Source organism: Cryptomeria japonica, chromosome 6 (assembly GCF_030272615.1).
Source record: "Cryptomeria japonica chromosome 6, Sugi_1.0, whole genome shotgun sequence".
Taxonomy (NCBI): domain Eukaryota; kingdom Viridiplantae; phylum Streptophyta; class Pinopsida; order Cupressales; family Cupressaceae; genus Cryptomeria; species Cryptomeria japonica.
Window position 1 is genome coordinate 352,444,752 of NC_081410.1, and position 21,463 is coordinate 352,466,214.

At 37.3% G+C, this 21,463-nt stretch overlaps 1 protein-coding gene across 11 annotated transcripts in view; it reads right to left on the reverse strand.

The window, feature by feature from the left end:
* Window positions 1-21,463, reverse strand: part of LOC131077819 (calcium-transporting ATPase 5, plasma membrane-type) — a 270,864-nt gene that overhangs the window by 21,133 nt on the left and 228,268 nt on the right. For all 11 annotated transcript variants that reach the window (XM_058015409.2, XM_058015396.2, XM_058015413.2 and 8 more), the window contains 4 exons: window positions 7,225-7,356; window positions 6,735-6,842; window positions 6,517-6,608; window positions 6,277-6,428 (listed from right to left, as the gene is read on the reverse strand). In XM_058015409.2, coding sequence (XP_057871392.2) covers window positions 6,277-6,428; window positions 6,517-6,608; window positions 6,735-6,842; window positions 7,225-7,356 — 484 coding nt within the window. The remainder of the gene's footprint in view (window positions 1-6,276; window positions 6,429-6,516; window positions 6,609-6,734; window positions 6,843-7,224; window positions 7,357-21,463) is intronic.

The window sequence follows — 21,463 nt, forward strand, 5'->3', positions numbered from 1 at the left end:
TTTCATTTGTAAAGGGTAATAGAGAAATAGTGAGTACAGTTAGAAATTAGTAAGCAAGAGAGAGATTAGATATTAGAGATAGAATTCAAGAGTGATAAGAGGACTTGAAGAATTGTTGTTGTTTGGCTTTTGGATTAATAAAACATTGAAGTTATGGTGTTTCCATTCAATCTTTGAAGCTTCTTGCATGGTTCTTTATCCTCTCAAGTCAATCTTTGATATTAGTTTAAGTGTTTAGATTGAATGATGGAATGTTGTACTTGATGTATTGTGAAACTCGTAATCCATACCACTAGCCTCTTGCTGATTGTAAGTGCACCTTGTGTGGTTAACTGGAATCATTAAAAGTGCTTGAGTTCATTGCTTAATCTTGGGTATGCATTCAAGTGATGGTGTCTAATGTTTAGTAACCATCTGAAAAAATCTTAAAGTATCCTTAGAAGATTGCACTAGTATTGGTGGAGTTGTTCTTGTATAGCGAAGCTAAGACTAGTAGAGTTTCACTCATGTCGTCCTCATCCATTCATTCCTAGGATAGCTTAGAACCTCTCTAAACCCTCATCTTTTTCCCTTTTTTTTGACAAGCATTCAGTAGTGTTAGGAAGGAACTTCACCGCATATTATCCGCAAAGTACTTCATGAAATCTTTTCTTATGTAAAAGGCCCCTTGATGAAACAAGTATTCACAACAACCAACTGTGCTTATCCACACATCATGACTCGACATATCAGAACCTTGGAGTTATCTCAAGTGATCCTTAAGCTAATCTTCAGCATTTGAGAAGCTTTGTTCAAGAGAGGATAAGATACTTTTGGGTATTTTATTCTATGTTCGCATGTGCGTGAAAACACATCAACGGGTACTTCATAGGATTTGGATCATTTATGTATTCAAACTGAAAATATCATTTATGTATTCAAACTGAAAATATCCTTCAAACTTAGTAATTGCATCCAACAAGTCTTTGATATTTAACTTTCTAAGTAGCTTGGAAGATCAAACCTTGGTTTGTCTCCTACCTTCATCAATCCTATGGTAAATTTCTCTTTGGCAAATAAATTTCCGAATTTGATGCACCATCCTCACAGATTCCTGATGTACTTGCTCATCCTCACTAACATTTACAGCCATAGCTATTCCTTGCCACTATGCAACCTCAATGGCTTCAATCCGGATTTGAATGGCTCCTAGTGTGTCAACAAGATCATCCCATGGTGCTCTAGATTTCTATTATTTCTCCTACTACCTTTGTGGGTTATTTTAACTTTTGGATGACTTGCAATGCAACATACACACAAATTGTCTTTGACCAAGTAGTGCAACTCACTTCTTTCAAAACTTAGAACTCTTGCTCTAATATCAATTGATGTTATTTCCAATAATTGACCAACTACTTACTATATCTGCAAATTACACAACAAAAGACACAAAAGAGGGTATGTCTCATTGAATTATCACCATGATTATCACAAAATATGCAATTGCAAATTATTGGCTGCTCATATATAGAAAGTGACAACATAGATGTACATAGATTCTTTGTACATGAACCAAATAGTGGTTACCGATCAACATCAACTAGTTCCATCCACAGTTGAGTGGCTTCCTCTCAAAGCCAATGTAGGCATGAATGACCTACTTATTGCATAGTTTGTCAATATCAAATGCTTGTCCCAATATCCAATGCCAACTCCTTGTCCTTTTATTTCCTACATCTAAATGGATTCTTAGGAAGTGCAAGTTTCTTCAACTAGTATGGTTTCCAAGGGAAAGCTCACTAACATGCCTACTTGTGAGAGCTCACCTTTCAAAGCAATTGATTAAACTTCCAAAGCATTGTTGTAAATCAATGACAACTATCAATGGTTTGACACATTACTAAGGAAGCAATTATTATATTTTTCCAACACATCACCGAGGATATGTGGGAACAATGAACTATGCAGAACCACCCAAGGTGCATAGGATCATAATCAAGTTGCAACCTTGAGGAGCGTTTGCATATATAACTATCTTGGCCATCAAAGAACTTGAATAGTGATGAGGGCAGAATCCGAGACATACAAAAACACAACAATGAAAGACACAAAAGATTATACTTTATTATCTGAAATCAACTATTTGCAAAACATGCAATTACAATCTAAAGGAATCAATCCTCACAGGCTACAATACAACAGCTTACAGAGTTTTCTAGAAAATCCCAAAAACTCACATACAACAACCAACCGACAAGTTTCCTTCCATGAGTCCTAAATAGCCTTCCACCAATTTGGAGCTGAAATTACAATTTAGAAATTACCAATCGGAAGACAAATGCCAAAACATGAAATTGGAAATATGAAAATATAGCCAAATTCGAAAATTGAAACTTTCCAAAAATTGTCCAAATTCCGGCAGCCATAACTTTTGATCCAGGAATTGGATTGACACATCGTTTGAAGCGTCGGAAAGCTCTCTAAGTGAAGAATATGCTAAAAATCCGCTTTGCCGATTCTCGCCATTTTCGGGGCCATTTGAAACCGTTTAATACCTCAAATCTGACTCGAAATAATTTTTTTCGGTTTTTCAGGAAACTGAAACTTGAATAACTTTCAAACCATTAATGATTTTAATCTGATTCTTTCACCAAAGTTCTTATTTTTCCTTCCTTAATCTTCTCGCAAATTTTGGGCTCCATCCACCTTAAAATAAAAGTCTGCTATTTTGGGTAGTCGTCCAGAAAAAGCAGCTTGACAATTCTGAAAGTTTGAATCTCTTATAATTTATTCATCCAAATGGTATCCAAAAAATGCAAAAACATTAAAAGAAAGCTAACCAAAAAAGGAAATATTTTTGGGTGATGTAGGATTGCCCTTACACCACCGGATGGCAACTCCATAAGTTAATGTACCCAAACAAATTATGCCGAAAGTTCAAAAATAAAGCAACCAATGTGTACAAGCAAGAACCTATGGATAGAGTAGAACCAAAAGGAAACAAAGAAAAGTGTGCAATCAAAACTTTGTGCACCAATATATTTTTGGTGATACAAAATTTTAAATTACACAACCATTGATATGCTCTAACATCACTATTGGGGAGGTTGGCCATCAAATGTGGTACATGTTGTGATAGATGTGGCATGTGTCTGGGGAAATGGCATAGTTGGTTGAAGCTGATTACAAATGATATTGGATTGCTTGTTGTGTTCATGTCATGAACAATGCACTGTAGGGTATGAGAAAAATTGAATGGATAAGATATGTAGTAGTTGATGTGAGAGATGTCACACATTGCATGTATCATTCCAAACCTTCTACAAGTTCTCCAAGAAGAAATCTAAAGCCTATCGAGATGAGATATGTTTCATATTTCTTTCTTTTGGAGAGGAGGATTGATTAGCAATAGCCCTCGAAACAAATGGTGATGACACATGAGTAGAATTGGTTGGCCAAGTTCATGTTGCAATAGGGTAAGAGGGTTAAGAAAGTGGTGAAGAGCAACTTGTTTTGGGTTGATTCCAAATACATCATCTCCATCATAAATCTTGTTTACATAATGATCAAATACAAGGACTCCAATGTTCCAACTTTGGGGAGGTGTATGAGATGATTGATAACATGCTTGGACAAATGAAGGCTATTGTTGAGAAAAAACCCACCTTGTGGTTCTATAAAAATTATAGAGCTAGGTGAACTATTGATTTCCAATGAGTTGACTAACAGGGTAACAAAATTGATGAATGGAGGAGAATGCCAACAATGCTTGGCCATCTAAAATGCATCGAATGGAGTGAACAAATTCATCCTAGTATTCAATGGAGGTGAGAGAAGCTCAACACTCTCTTGCACATGGTTGTCCATGCATTAAACTCGAAATGGTACATGCAAAGGTCTAGCAAAATCATCCCTACGGAAGATATTGAAATGAAAAGAGGCTTTATGAGGACAATTACAAAGATGTACAATGTAGTAGATGCTGCCACCATTTGTAACAAGTGGCCCAAATTTGCCACAGTCAAGGACTATCTAGGAGAGGCAACGTTGGATTTACATACTATTGCATAGGATGGCCAAATTTTATAGTGGACCATGCATGACCTGATTCACTGAAAAACATACTAGCCATTTTCCTCTTCTACCAATTTTTTGATTCCTTTGCTACTAACAGGAGCTGATTTGCATACAGCTTCATCCATTATCAAAAGGAATAGGCTTACCTCTAAGAGAGTAGATAAGGTTGTAGTGCATTATGTCTAATGGATCACAACAGGCTTACTACACAGAGAATCTAGTAGCATGGCGAGATGTAGAACCAGAGGAATCAATGCAAATTGACAAGGATCAGGCAAAAGTAGGGTCAGTCGGTGTCCATTTCAAGGAGCTTTAGTTAGATGAGTCCAACAATTCCAATCAAGAGGAGTTTGCAACAATATTTTTGGAGGATGACTAGACCATTGATGTATTGGCCCATTATACTATAGTGTAATCACAATGTTGAAATTTTGAATATAATAGTATATTGTATTTGGCATTTTAAATGCATTGTAATGCAATCATGGATGGAGGGTCTAATGAAAGACCATGCAACCATGTAGCCTTAATCCCTAAATCTAGGTATCAAACACCCAAATCTAAACAAAACAATGAAAATACCACATACACAACAAATTACAAATGCATAAAGAAAATGAGGTATTTATTTCATTTACAATAATTATATCAATTTATTAGGTGTTATAGTTAGGCCTTGAGAGCTTATAATAGTCATGGACTGAAATATCTCATAGTCCAACAAAATTGACTTCACTAAGAACTCATTCCTAGTTCATATATGAAGTATAGATCTATTCTACAATCTAAGCACTATCACTATCACTATCAGTCCTTTGCCTACACCATGAGTAATGCACATTCAAATCCACATTGATGTGCCTTCAAACTTTTGATCTCAACTTCTTTGATACACACTTAAATTAGGCCTTTTGTCCAAATCTTCATTTTTTCTCTCCCACCTAACCTCCTTTTCTCCAAGGTCCAAGCTCATAGCCATGCTACCTAAATGGGTCTAAACCCTTGGTTTATATAGGTGAATAATAATGCCACTTCCACAAGCCATGTCATATGTAGAAGTTGCCTCACCTAAAGAAATTTTTGGCAAGTTGTGTAATAATGACGTCTAAGTAGGCACACTCAAGTTACATCCCAATTCCCCGTCACACCCTCATTGTAATCAAGCTTTTTAATTGACAAATTCCAATAACTAATAGGGATTTGGGAGTGGAGATCACAATGAGGTTGAGGGGTAGTGCCCCTTGTGGGGGTCTAGGGGCAACGCTCTCAATAGAGTCAAGGGGCAGCGCCCCTTGTGGGGGTTTGGGGGCAAGGCCCCCAACTAGGTCAAGGGGCAATGCCCCTGGTGTACTTCCAAATTAAGGCCTTTGAAACCTTCATCACCAATAAAAATCACGGTTTTTTAACTGCAAGTAAGAAAAAATAAATTATATGAATTTGAACAAGTTTTTAATACAAAACTTGTGTTTTTTTGCATTTACTTGCAAGTTTTATAGAGAAAATCACCACAAGTTTTTCAAAAACTTGTTGGCGAGTAACTCGCCTAGCATTTTGATTTGGGAGTACTTGCAAGTTTTGTGAGCTTTTGGCAAGTTTTGCAACACTGGTGCATATAGCTGCAACACCTTTTGCAAGGTTACATCCTTAGATTGACATGTAGACCAAACTGAAATTTTCTTATTAAACATTAAATCTATTTTATATTCTACATCAGTTTTGGCATATCAATAATCATGGGAGTGTCACTAACATCCTTATTCTACCCATCAAAGGGTATATATTGGATGCCCTAGAGTCTTGGTTTACATAAACATTAAGGGTTCAAAGATTCCTTGTTCATGATGTGGCCGAATCCTTTTCTTTGATAGTTCATGATTCTACACATTTACTTTGTAATGGGATCTTTGTTACATTAGAAGTATATGTGAGCCCAAAATTAGATAACTAAGCAATGTTGGGATTTTTAATTGTCTCATCCGTAAGAAGACCCAATCAAATGAAGATAGTTGGGCCCAAGGGGTTGGAAGCTAGCTGAGCGCACAGGATGGAACCTTCAAGTTATTCTATCATTCAGAAAGGAAATATCAACCAATTTGCTGTGAAATCATATAATAAATTAGTTGGCATATGAAAAATCATAGATTGTGAAATTCAAATCTAGTTAAGAAGCAAAATTTAAAATATACCTCAGTACATGCCATCTGAGTTCTCACAACATACCTGTAGGTTGTTCAATATCAAGCTGTTCGTTGGAATATTGCTGACATGGATTTGGATCTTCTCTGCTTCTACGCTTCCTCTTGACTTTGTGGGTGGTTATGAATGGTTTCTTTGGTACATTAATTAGCTTGAGAAGATATCCAATTGGCAAGCTGTTTATGATGCATTTGTCTCTGTTAAATTAAGAAATAGGACACATTGATAATTAAATTCAATTTAGCAATCACAGTTGATACAGACCTCAGAAATCCGATTCCTATAGAGAAAAGCCAGTATTTCCAAGAAAGTTTTGTTGTTTTAGCAAATTTATTCAGGAATTCAACCATTATAACCTGCATTAATTTAATAACCATTAGTTTTTGTTCCTAGAGCACCAAGTAATACAAAAGAGCCATAGATTATGTTCATAGGGTCTTATTAGCTTTCTGGCTGAGGTCATAACAGGAAAGAAAACAGACCTGGAATATGGCACTGAGAACAGTAACACAGATAAACATATGATTTTTGAGCATCCCTGTGAAGATGTTGAAGTCTTCTGGCTTCCGTGCATTGATTTCATTGAATAACTGTAGACAATCAGTTTATATTGTAATAAATACAGAAGAAAATAGTGCAACAGATTCTATATACTTGTATCTGCAGGTGTGCTCACTGTAATGGCAATGCCAAATAAAATGTGGAGGAAGCTTGATCTCTACAAGTTTGTTAATTACTCCCTATTGTGTAAAGCTAGAATTTTGTTAACAAATGGGATAGTAATCCAAACAGGGAAGGTGAAAATCCAGTTACTGCAGCACTATACTTGTATCACTATGTACTGTAGTATAACTGATACCAAATATGAACACCTTCAATAACATGATTAGGGAAATGCCATTTTTTAATAGAAAGGGGATTATTTCCCTTTTAGTTCCTATCCTCTATCTTAAAAGAAAAATGGGAATTAACCTGGCAAAACACAAAGGTATTGAAAATGATGGTATCTCTGAGGATATCTTTTCTGTCTTTTGTTCCATCCAACCTCAGCAGATCAATTCCTTTGTAATAGAGAGTTAACAGCACTGTAAGTTGGAAAGAAGCCTGCGTACAACATTTCATCAAAAGTTTAGGCTATTAAATACTATTTTAATTTTTTATTAAAGCTAAATTTTCAAGTAAAATGAAATCATGAAATAAAAAGTAGTATATATTACTTGATTAGTGTATATACAGACAATGGATGTGTTGCAGACCAATGAGATTCATGTCAAATAGACACTAGAATATAATGTCAGCAGCTAGATGGCATAGGACCCTAAGAGACCAATCCCTTTGTTCCAGCTCTCCAATAGAAAACATTGCACACAATGCCACAGATATTTATAATGTTACATCAAAATTTTGGTATGCAAGGATGTTTATTGAGGGCTATTGAGACCCTCAAAATTATTGGGGATGCAATAGGGGATAAAGCCTCAAAATATTGTAACTATATTATTTTATAAAAGTAATGAGTTCTCTCTAGATTATAAATAACAAATTTACAACAATAAAGACTACAAAAGGCAAAATCTGAGAATTCCAAGAGGCATGGATCAAGCAAAAAGTCTTTTGTATCCTGCATGTTGTCTTCTGCTTCAGATCAGCTTAAGATTTCTTTCTCATTAACTTTTGTAATGCCCATCCAAAAATACACAATTAAAGACCATACATAAGTGCAAATTTTTGTTTCGAAGTTAATTAAATGTATACTTAAAATTCAGAGAGAGCTAGACTTCAGCCTACCTGGGGCTGATAGTCAGACAGTGAAAACCCAGACGATATGCCACTCATGACATCTACATGAATTCTGACTGCATAGACCCAGATCTTCTCATCCATCTTGTTCAACGAGACATTAATTAAAATTATTAATTACACACATTAATATGTTTCTATAGGTGACCTAAGCCAGTGCCCTAGACTTATTGATCAATAAGACATCCATAGTTCCTGTCCATATAAAACCCCATTCCTGACCAAGGTCTACAAGGGTATGAGTATCAATTGATTAATTAATTAAGTACTTAGGTTATTTATTTCCATTTAATAAAATTCCTGATGTTTCAATGGTTCAACTAAGTCTAACACGTAAACACCTCCAAGGTGTCTAACCAAAGTAAATAAGTTCCTCTTAACAGTTCTTAATTTTAGACCCTACACATAGGCACCAAGGGTACTACATTGTATCCACTAGAAAGGTGATCATACATAGAATAAGTGACCATAACACTAGTTGATTTGTTTATAAAACATATTAGTTAAATAGATAAACACAAATACCCTCACCACAAGCCTATCCTATCAATCTTTAGCTTAGGTATTTCCATATGAAAAAGGAATTTTCTTTTCCGATGAGGATGCAACATCCACCCTAAGATTAAATCAATCCAAGGGCTAAAAATATATTTATTTTTAATCAATACTACATAAGTGGAATACACTAAGAGATCTCCACCTTTGGATAGATCTAAAATCCCAAGTCCAATCATCCATTTCAATTTCTACTCAACCCCAACACTCCTTCCTACATAATCCCCAAGAAGTGAAAACCTCATAGAGAAGAGGGACAAAGATGAAATGATAAAGGGAGTACTTAATTAGGCAACACATATACCCTCACCACAAGCATAGCCTATGTTAACCTTTAGGTTAGGTGTCTCTACATTGGAAAGGAATATTTCCTTCCCTTCAGGGTGTAACATCTACCCTAAGGTTAAATCAATTCCAGGCCTAAAGAAACATCTTTATTTTAAAATCAAAAGCAAACGATACTACACAAGTGGAATAAACCAAGAGATCACCTTTGGCTAGATCTAATATCCCAAGTCCACCCTATTGATGTGTTTTTTATAACACCTCGAACACAGAATAAAATACTAAGTATTCTATCTTCTCTTGAACAAGGAAACCTCATATACTAAATAACGTGATCAACATAGACAACCCCAAGGTTTTTTTAGTCAAGTCTTGACATGCAAATTGGATAGACTTAGCTGAAATGATGTGATTTGCTGGTAGCACAAAGGGACTTACGCTTTGCTGGAACGTGGAAACTAACTTGACTCTTTAAACAAAGAAAGATCAAAAAGGGATAAAGGGATGGGAAATATAATCTAAGTTCTCATGGCAATGATGATAATGGATAATGCTTTAGATAGACAAATTCCTTATGGAACTACTTTCTACTTGACCAAAGATAGCTCACAACACCATAGAAAGAGTGCAATCTTCTAAGGTAGTAAAAGATTTTCATATTGCAAACATTTGTTCAAGTACCCTACCAGCACAATCCAAATGAAACATTCACAATCAAACTATTACCAATTATGAGGTTCAAACTAACCATGCAAAGCAACTTCCAATTAACAAATCACCAATGGTATGAACCAAAGAATTCAATAAATATCTTCACATATCACCATCATAACCAATGAACTTTAACTACATTTGAGAAGTAGAAAGAAACCATGCAAAATGTAGAAACAAGACAAAAAGATCCACCATATCTTCAATGAAACTTATGTATTAATTTCAACACAATCTTGGCAACAATTTCTTGTCTCCTCCTACTCTAATATATTCTGCTCTACTACTTTCTAATTATCAACTATTAACCTTTACAAATGAGAAGAGAAAACCTTTTAATATTACAATTCAAGGACCTGTTGATGTATGTTTTTATGCACAATCAACCACAGAATAAAATACCAAAGTATTTTACCCTCTCTTGAACAAAATCACCTCAGATGCTAAATATCTGATCAACTAAGACGATACCAAGGTTTCTACGGTCAGTTCTTGACATGTGGGTAACTCAATGGCTTGATTTGAATTGTTGTTTTCACTTGGGGACTTACACAATTGTTCTTGATGATGTCAAACTTATCATGAATGGAGTAGGTTTGCCAATGATTTCACTTGGGGACTTATACAATTGTAGTTTTTGGTTTAGAAAATAATAATGCTCAGAACATGTTTATACGTGTTGTTGAGGTACAATATATTGTATGTATTAGGAAGAATGGGTGACAGTTGATCCTAGGGCATCAGAATTTTTTTTCCCTCTCGGTCAGTTGACTGCCATGTCATCACATTGACTACCACATCATCCAGTACTGCCATGTGTCACTTTTTCATTGCTCAGCTGCCACATCATCTGGTATTGCCACGTGCCACTTTTTCATTGCTCACCTGTAACATCATTGACTACCACATCATTTGGTACTACCCCGTGTCACTTTTTCATTGCTCAACTACCACATCATCAAGCAGTCAAAAATTGGTTGTAGCACTGGTCTAGTAATACTCTTCACTTGCTTAAATATAGTAATGGTGTGTTTCAGCATATAAACTGCAAAAATAGTCCATGCACAAAAAATGTGGGATAATTGTTTTTGCCCCACCTGCCACGGTTGGTTGTTTTGGTTTTGAAGTTGATTTTCAAATGCCCATAACTTGGTCATTCAATCTCCTTTTTCAACTTGCAATTTTTTTTATATTTGGGGTACAATTTCGTGCTCTTCACAGTGGTGTAGGTGCTTTTCCATTTTGATGCACCGTTTCTCCAAAAAATTCATTTTTTCACAGATGTAGCTGAGTAATCCTCATTTTTGCAACTTCGGAGGCTTCGTTCGAACTCATACGACATCCTTTTTAGGTGCTGTTTTTTTTTAAAGTGCATATTTTTGTCTACTTTTTTGTGGTGCTATCAGTTTTTCAACATTGAGAGTCAAAATATCACTTTCAAAACTTGGTCTTTTTCAGCTTATTTTGGCATATGTAATGCTTAGATCTCAGTCAGGTCTTTTGCATCAGTGATTTGAGTCTATTATGACCAATTTGTGGTAGTTGTAAATCATTGAAATCAGAAGCCCACTTTGCCTTGGTCCATCGTACATGCACTAAGTATAAAGTGCCCAATCATCCTTTTGTGGGGGGGGGGTTCTTTGATTGAGTGAATTTGGGGTGTGTCTTGTGTGATTGTGCCTCTCTATCTCTTATGATCCTTCATTTTAGGTTATGGGTTCTCTTAAGTTTCCACTTTTGAATACACATAACTATGCTTCTTATAAAATTGAAACTTGGGGTATGTTAATGGAAAAAGGACTTACTCATTATATTGATGGAACTATTGAAGCACCACCGGATCTAAAAGCTAATCCAAATGCTCAAATGGAATGGCTCACTGAAAATACTATGGCTCTTGGAACATTGAGGAAGTATCTATCAGATGATCTTATCTTTCACATTGATAAATGTAAGACAATTAAAGATGTTTGGAAAAAGTTTGGTCAGTTGTATGGCCAAGTGGATAAGATTAGGGGCTACTAGCTTGACAATGATCTCACAATGTTGTATCCCAAGGATTTTGATACAATCCAAGACTATGTAACTAAAACAACTGAGCTAAGAGAAGAACTCAAGGATTGTGGCATTGACAAGAAGGATACACAATTGGTCTACAATTTGTTGGACAAGTTTCCATCAGAGTATGCAACCTTTGTTTCTAGTTTCCAAACCAATCAGTTGACTTCAAGTACTTCATTCACTACACCATTATTTGATGCATTCACAAAAATGTTAATGTTTGACCAAGCAAAGTTGATCAGCATGGGGATTCTCAAGTCTCCCAAGTCAAGAGCTTTGGTGCCTAATCAAGGGAATCAAAGGAATCGAGGCAAAGGCAAGAACCATAAGCAATCTAAGCCAAAGCCAGACCAGGATAGAGCACAATTATCCTCTCAACAACTAGGCAATTCTTCCTCTTCTTCCAAGAAGGAAAATTCAACCAAGAAGGAGAAACCAACTTGTTCATATTGCAAGAAAGTTGGTCATGATGAGCATCGTTGCCACTCCAAGCAAATCGATGAATTGACAAACATTATCTAGAACAACATCAATTTGTCATCCGCCTACAAGAAGAAGGATTCATCTCCTTCCACTTCCTCACAATCAAAAGGAAAAGAGAAAGCATTTGTGGCAGCTATAGGTTATTCATAGCAATGGATACTTGACTCGGGTGACTCTCATCACATGGCTTCTACAAGGGAATAGTTTTCTTCATTGGAGCTATCCAAGGTACCTCACATTTTCATAGGTAATGATACTCAAGTGGAAGTTGAAGGGAAAGGTTAGGTTGACATGGATGATGGAACATTTGAGAATGTTCTCTATGTTCCTAACTTGAGCACCAACCTTCTTCCATCTACCAAATCACTTTGGAGATGGTAAGAAAGCTGAATTTTCACATAATTCAGTTATAGTCAAAGAACTTAAGGATGATACCTTGGTTGCAGTGGGACATGCCAATCATAAGACTCAGTTTTATTCATTCTCCCACTTTGTGTTGGAATCAAGGAATGCTGAGAGGGGGGGTGAATCAATGTCTGCAATTTTTTACTTTGACAATCTGACCTTTAAACCATTTAATGCATATGAAGGAAATTAAAGTGCGGAAACACAAAGCAAAGATCAGCAACACCATAACACCAAGATTTTTATGTGGAAACCAGGTTAAGCGAAAAACCACGGTGGGACTCAAACCCACAATATTAGTATACTCTATTAAGAGTATAAAAATATTACATAAAGGGAATGCACATGCATTCAGGCACACTGCCTAGAGCTCACTGCTCAATTTACAAATAAGGGCTACAACCCGAAAGGCTCACTGCCTTACAAAAGTTTGTAAGAGATTACAATGAAGTTTGAATTATGAAGTAGCATCAACAAATGCCTGGATATAGTTCCGGTTAAGCACACAACATATTCTTACTCTCTTTTGCAATACTGCTCTGTTTTGATATTCTACAACATACCGGAGCACAAATCTTCACCTTGCGCACGTGAAATTGAGCACAATCGATCACACACACATCCCACGCAATCATCGAATACCAAAATGATCAAATAAACTTGTCTTATATATCTGCATCACCAATTTAGGTTACCACCATGTCGGCCCAAAAACCGAATAACACGCAACATGACACGTGTTACCCAAGTCGGCTCAAACCGATCCAAAAACAATTAAGCAAGCCAAAACAAAATGTCCACACACTTCCCACAGGTTGTCTTACCAACCTTGAACACACAATCAACCACAAAAATCGATCCGCAAGATCCGCAAACAAAATTACCACATGTTACCATAGATAACCACTATTCTAACCAAAGACATGATTACCGGACCTTCTAACTTGCACAAAACTTATCATCTAAGGCCACAAACCTGGAATAAGGTAAACTGCATATCTACAAACTTTCCCCAAAATCCGCAAAGCATAATACTCAACCAAAATAATTCGCCAACCAAAACACTGTACACTTTGTCGGATATCCTGTTCTCACCAGACCTCACCAATACTTGATCAATCTCCAATCAATCTTTTAGAATGATGAAAATATGAACTGCAGGTGCCAAAACTGATATGAGTTGCCATCAATGACAACATCTCAACATACATGCAATGTCTCTTACCAACACTTTGTGCCTCGCTCTCCTTCTACAACTTTGCTCACTCATTCAATTTCAAAAAGTACGTTATGGCATGAGGGGTTTGGACATCTCAATTACCACTATCTTCAGTAACTTATCTCCAAGGATATGGTCACGGGACTCCCTCATATCAGCTTTTCAAATGGTGTATGTTTAGGGTGTTCCATGGGCAGGCATCCCAAAGAGAAGTTTGACAAAGGGAAGTCTTAGAGAGCATTGGAAGTTCTTCAATTCGTTCATGGTGATGTAGCAGGTCCATTTCCAATGCCATCATTTAGCAAGGCTCACTATGTCCTCACTTTCATTGGTGACTACTCCTGCTTCACTTGGGTCTACTTTTTTGTCACAAGAGTGAAGTGTTTGACAAGTTTCTAGCCTTCAAGGCTCACGTTGAGAAGCAATCAAGGAAGCAAGTCAAGATTCTCCGCACAGACAATGGAAGGGAATATGTGAATAATAAGATTGAGGAATTGTGTACTCCTAAGGGGACTGATCTTCAACACTTAGTTGCCTACACTCCACAGTAGAATGGTGTTACAGAAAGGAAAAATAGAACCCTTAAGGAGATGGCTAGCTACATGATTCATGCTCGTTCTCTTGGTCCAGCTTTTTGGGCAGAAGCTATAAGTTGTCACACAATCCAAAATCGAGTTCCCCACAAGGCATTGAAAAGTATGACTCCTTCTGAGGCTTGGTGTGGTAGAAAACCGATTGTGAGACACTTCAAAGTTTTTGGTTGTCCCACATCGGCACACATACCTCCACAGAAGTGCAAGGCATTGGAACCTCAAAGTAGGCCTTGCATCTTTGTTGGATATCCAGAGGATGTCAAGGCATATAGACTTTTGGATCCAGACACATCAACTATTCATTGAGAGGAGTGTTCACTTTGAGGAAAGCTCTCCTAGTTTGGCCTCTAATCCTCCTCATCTTTCCTCCACAGTGGAAAGTAATGATATTGACTCAGATGATGATTCCATCTCAACTTCGACTCATAGGTTCACACCTCTGCTAGGTCCACTTGCAGTTGAGGAGACTCGTTCTTAATCTCCCACACAACCTCGTTGGGCTCGACAAACTCTTGAGTCAACAAGTATTCTTGTTAGCGATCTTTCAGACACTCAAAGGACTAGGTCACAACATCAGCATCTTCCACATGCTTACATTGCTTCAGCTTTCAATCCTTAATCTTTTAAGGAAGCATCAAAGGTTCTTGAGTGGGACTCAGCAATGGAGGAAGAGTATAGTTCCTTGATGAGGAACAACACATGGGATTTAGTTCCTATAATATAGGGGAGAAAGATGGTTTGATGTAATTGGATCTACTAGACTAAGTTTGCAACGGATGGAAGTGTGGATAAGTACAAATCTCGGTTTGTGGCAAAATATTTCTCATAGGTTCCTAGAGTTGATTATACAGAGACCTTTGCCCCCATAGCTAAGATGAACTCCATTCACTTGACACTTGCTATTGCTACAACCCATGGTTGGGTTGTACATCAAATGGATGTGAAGAGTGCATTTCTTCATAGGGATCTTCAAGAGGATATTTACATGGAACAGCTGCAAAGATTCATTGAGGATTCTTCTTTGGTTTGCAGATTGAGGAAGTCTATCTGTGGCCTCAAGCAGGCTCCTAGGGCTTGGTATGCCAAGATGGATTCCTTTGTTCTCTCAACAGGATTCACAAGTGTCATTCAAATCCAAATGTCTACATTTTGCGACAGGATGACTCTCATTTGCTACTTGTGCTCTATTTTGATGACTTGATTGTTACAGGGAGTACCTCATCCATCATTGGCAGTGCCAAATCTGCTTTGCATGAGAGATTTGCTATAACAGACTTGGGCCTTTTGCATTACTTTCTCGGGATTGAGATATCATAGTCTCCTTTCAGGATCACTCTTGCTCAACCCAAGTATGCTCTTGATCTTCTAGCTTAGTTCCACATGTCTAATTGTAAGCCTACACCAGCTCCTTTTCTTTCAGAAGTCAAGCTTTAGGCTAAGTGTTCCACTTCACTTGTTGATGCCACATTGTATCGTCAGCTTGTTGGGAGTCTCATCTACTTGACTCACACGCGTCTTGATATTTCCTTTGCCGTTGGTTTGGTTTCACATTATATGCAGGAGCCACATGAGATTCACTGGAAAGCTGAACGCATCTTGCATTACATACAAGGTACACATCACTTTGAGATTCACTATGCAGCAGGTACATGAATTCACTCGGTTGGTTATACAGACACAAATAGGGTTGGCGATCTTGATGATTGCAAGTCCACTTTAGGCTACAGCTTTCATCTTGGTTACAACCACATTTGTTGGTAGGGTAAGAAGCAACATGCTATTGCTCTTTCTTTGACTAAGGTTGAGTATAGAGGGGTTGTTAATGTAGCTACTAAGGCTATTTGGCTTCAGAATATTCCATCCGAGTTTGGATTCACCACTCCACGGCCAATAGTCCTTCATTGTGACAATCAGAGTGCCATTCAAATCTCAAAGAACCCGGTTCACCATCAAAGGGCCAAACACATTGAGATCCAAATGCACTACATCAAGGAGATGATACAAGAGCAAGCCATTGATTTGCAGTATTGTCCTACAACAGAGCAAGTTGCAAACATCTTCACCAAACCCTTCACTAAGAGTAAGTTTTATCAATTGTGAGCTATCTTGGGGGTGCAGGATACTTCATCAGGGGGGGGTCACTTGACTTCTCTATTCTCTCTTATAGGGGGGACTTTTTCCTCACTCGAGGTTTTGTCCTTTTCATTTTTTTTGAGAGTTCTCGTCTGTTCATCTCTCTTTTTGGGGGAAGTTTTTTTCCAATGGGTTTTCTCCTATTCTCCGTTTGTGAGAGATTGTATTGCATTTGTACATAGGTATGTAACATGGCCTAGCAGTTAGGAACCATCTTCCATTGTTAGCTTGAGTCTACATTCCCCTAAGTTGCACTTAAGCGGGGGTGTCGGTGTAATTAATTTATTTTATTTTTCCTACACTTTTCTTAAGCTTACTTAGGGAATTGCACAACTAGATTGGAGATGCCAAGGTTGAAAAACCCTGCGCGTTTTAGGAAAACTCACGAGTAATCGCGAGCCCTAATGGCACGCGAGTCACTCGCAGAAATACTCGGCGACGAGTTTACATAATACTTGCCGCGATTTTTACGACCGAAAATTGCCAAAAAACGCAGAAAATCGATGCTAAACCCGGCGCGAAACACGAAAATCTCGACCCTTTAAGTCCGAAAAGGCAAAAATAAAATGCATTTCATTTCCTTCACGCGACGATGGGCGACGGGAGCGGAAAAAGGCTGCCATTTTTCCACGGGCAGTTTGTCGCGACTAGGGTTTCAAACTTTCATCAGTTATCCAAGGAAAAACGACGAACTTCATTGTTTAGGACCTTCAGGTTCTTTTTAAATTTCTTCTTGTTTAAATCAAACTATGTATATCTCGATTTTTTTTAATTAATAGTATTACACTATTACTGATTAGTGATTACAGTCCAATAAATATAGTAATTTGTAGCTTCTTTCAGACTGTATTTGTAATTTGTATAGTTAACTCATAACTGTATAACTATATATATTTATAATAGTCTGATTTTTAAATATTTGTAATTTTGTTATACAGTTATATAAGCTATTTAAAATCGATTTGTTTTACTTTTAATTATTACTATTAGTATTAGTGTATTATTGTTTAGAGTCCGATATATATATTATATAGTATATAGTTATACTGTTATACAGTTACAGTCTGATTTTTTATATAATTACAGTCATATTAGACTATTAGTTATTAATAATTATAGTCAGATTCTTTTAATTATTAAAGACTGTAATATCTAATTACAGTCATATTATACAATATGAATAATTATTAGCAATTTAGTATCACAGTCTGATTTTTTAATTTATTACAGTCATATATATTAAAAATTACTTCCAAGCTGAAATATGTCGTCCAGGTTGTGAATGTATTATGATTGTATTAATATTTTGAAGAATATTTTGCATTTTATTACTTATTAACAATAACACTGTTATTCACAATTTCACTGTAAATTGTACAGCCGTGATACAGATAGAATTAGTCAATTAGGAATGTAATAAGTTAATAACAGTGTTATTGTTTCCTAAATGTTGTCTCTCTCTTTTGCTAGGTTCTCTTCCAATTTTTTTGAAAGAAAATGGCTTCTAGTGGCAAAAAGCGAGACCTTTGTTGGAAACATGGGACACCAAGTCCAAAACGAGGAGACGTCATTTGTAACCATTGCACCAAGATTATAAAAGGTGGCATTAATAGGTTCAAATATCACCTTGCACAGATTGAATGCCGAGATACCAGAGGATGTAAGAAATGTCCTGAAGAGGCTACAAGGGATGCAATAGCAACGCTTGAAGCATATGATCAAAGGAAGGCAACAAAAAAGAGAACAGCAGAGGCAATGGCAGCCCCAATGGGAGATTTGAGTTCTATAGGGTCACATACAGATGTGGGGGCATCTAGTTCTTCCCTTGGGCCACGGATACGAGGAATGGGAAGTGTGGGCAGCCATATGGAAAACTACTTTGTTCCACGTAACACTCTTGGTGCACAACCTGGATTGTTAGGCACTGCATGGAATAAAGAGGCTCACCAACAAGCAAAGGTGGCGTGTGCTAGATTTTGGATCTCCAACGATATTCCGTTCAATGTTGTTTCTAGTCCATCTTGGGACCAATTGGTCACCGCATTGACTGTGGCAGGTAAGGGGTTGAAGTCCCCAAGTCGTTATGAGATTAGTGGACCGTTATTGCAAGATGAGGTCCAAAACATTCACGCATTGGTGAAAGAGCAAAGGAGTATTTGGGAAAAGAATGGCTGCACCATTCTTTCAGATGGGTTGACAGATGGTAGGAATAGGACACTCATCAACTTTCTATCTTCTTCAGGGGGACAATTAGTATTTTTAAAATCAATTGATGCCTCCAATGAAGTGAAGAATGCAGAGACCTTGTGCAACATGTTGGATGAGGTGGTGATGGACGTGGGAGTGCAAAATGTCATACAGATTGTGACTGATAATGCAGCTGCATATGTGGCAGCCAGCAAAATTCTAATGGCTAGACATCCGACATTATTTTGGAGCCCTTGTGCTGCCCATTGTCTTGACTTGCTCCTTGAGGACATAGGGAAACTAAGTTGGATAAAGAAAGTGGTTGAAGATGGAAGGAATATCACCAAATACATCTACAATCACACATGGGTCCTTAATATTATGAGAGAGCACACTGATGGTAAGGATCTTGTGCGATCGGGGATCACACGCTTTGCTACCAATTTCCTCACCTTGGAGAACATACTTGCTACATTGCCCAACCTGAAGCAGATGTTCATGAGTGAAAGATGGTTGGGGAGTCCTTATGCTACAAAGCCTGAAGCAGAGAAGGTTGTGGTTTCCATTTTTTATTCTAATTTTGCCAAGATGGTGGAGGAGATCATCAATGTAAGTTTTGAAACTTTAATTGATGATTTATTATTTAATTTTCTAATATTACAATCTGCTGATTTTGTTAAATTTTTTATATCTAGGTGTTGGAACTGTTGGTGAGGGTGCTACGAATGGTGGATGGGGATCATAACTCCATGGGATATCTATATGAGGCCATGGATAAGGCCAAAGAGGCGATTCAACACTTATATGCATCAAACAAGACCAAGTACGAACCCATATGACGCATAATTGATCGGAGGTGGAACCATCAACTCCACCAACATATTCATGCTACTGCCTACTTCCTGAATCCTAAGTTTTTTTTCTCCCCGAGTTTCAAAGTAGATGCAGAGGTTAGAATTGGCCTTGACACATGCATACGAAGATTAGTTGATGATGAGAACCTTTGAGACCTGATACTTGATGAGTTGCAGAGCTATAAGAAGGCCATAGGGCCATTGTTTTCTTCACCTGATTGCAAACGTAGGAGAGACACCTGTCGACCTAGTGAAAAAAACATGTTTAATTTTATTTTACCATTTATTTCTCTCTTTAAGATTATTAAAATCTTTACAAATAATAAATGGCATTTTTTATCCTTGCAGATTTGTGGTGGAAAGGTTATGGTGCCACAGCGCCTAATCTTCAGAAGCTTGCCATCCGCATATTATCGCAGCCTTGTAGTGCTTCTGGTTGTGAGCGCAACTGGAGTGCTTTTGAGGACATCCATACAAAAAAGGCAATAGGTTGACTCAACAACGCTTGAATGATCTTGTCTATGTGCAATACAACATTCGATTGCATGAGAAGAAGGTGCAAGGGCAAGATTCACATGAAGCACTTGACTTGGATGACATTGATCCATATGCAGCAGAATGGGTTGCTGCTCCTGATGATGTTGATAATGATTTAGATCCATTCCTTACTGATGAGCAGCTAAGTGAGTTGGAGAGGGCAAGAGAGGAATGGGATGTGGAAGTGGCAGAACATGAGGAGGAGCACGAGGTCGATCATGCAGCAGAGGCACCTGTTGAGGATATTGCCACTACTTTAGCACCACCCCCCCCAGTAGCAACACTCTTTTTTGAGCTTTAGTCGTAGGCGCAATTTATGATTTCTCATTTTCATTGATACCAAAACTTGAACTTGATATGTAATCAAAATTTTAGAGGTTGTTGTTTTGTGGTCTATGACTCTATGACTCTATGTCACTATGAGTATGATACATTGAAATGTATTGAACTCTTATTCATATGTTGCACTTGTTTTTTGGTTTATGCTATGTATTTAACTCAAACTTTGATTTATATATTATGGAAATCAATATATGTTACACAAATTTGCTGCAAATGTGTGTTTTTGAATAATATTTTTTTTAAAATGTATTTTCAAATGTTCGATAAAGTTGCCGAGTTTTTCCCTGAGTTTTGGCGAATCTCGAGTTTTTAAAAAAAATTGGCCTTGCCGAGTCATTGTCGAGTCCGAGTTTTTCAACCTTGAGAGATGCAATGGTACTCTTTTACCTTTTACCAATTCGGGGCAAACTTTGATCCTCGCGGAAATATGGAATAAGTGAATGGACAAATATTTAGGCATAGGGTGGATATAGAAGACTATTGGGCAGATGTTGTTGATGAGTATGCTGTTAGGAAAAGTATGTGGTCTACGTTGCCAATTTGTTTGATCAAGATCACTGAACTTTTTCCTGTTCCAGATCAAGTGGAAGAAAGTGAAGAGTGCACTCAGCCACTCTTTGATGAGAATGCGCCTCTCTATCCTATCAAATGGTCAGAACCTGAACCTGCTGACCTAGCTACCCTAATTTGACCAATAGAAAACTATTCTAGGTGGTAGGTTGATCAGCAGATCCAAAGGCTAAGAAGAAGAAATGGAAACTTGACATATGATTTTATGAGAGAAGCAGATGAATGTTCCTCAAATGTTGAAGCTTCTCAAGGTGCCAGACAAATTGAAAGTGCAAAACAAAAAGATGTGGGAAGTTCTTGGAAAACTAAAGGAAAGGCAACTGTGACTGAAGGACCTGTTCAAAAGAAACAAAGGGTGAAACCATCTCATTCTGCCGCATCCGCAAACATAGATGTATTGGCCATTGATCAATTGTTGGCAGAGATGGAAATTCCTACCCCAGTTCATGAGAAGAATGCAGAATCAGTCCATCAAG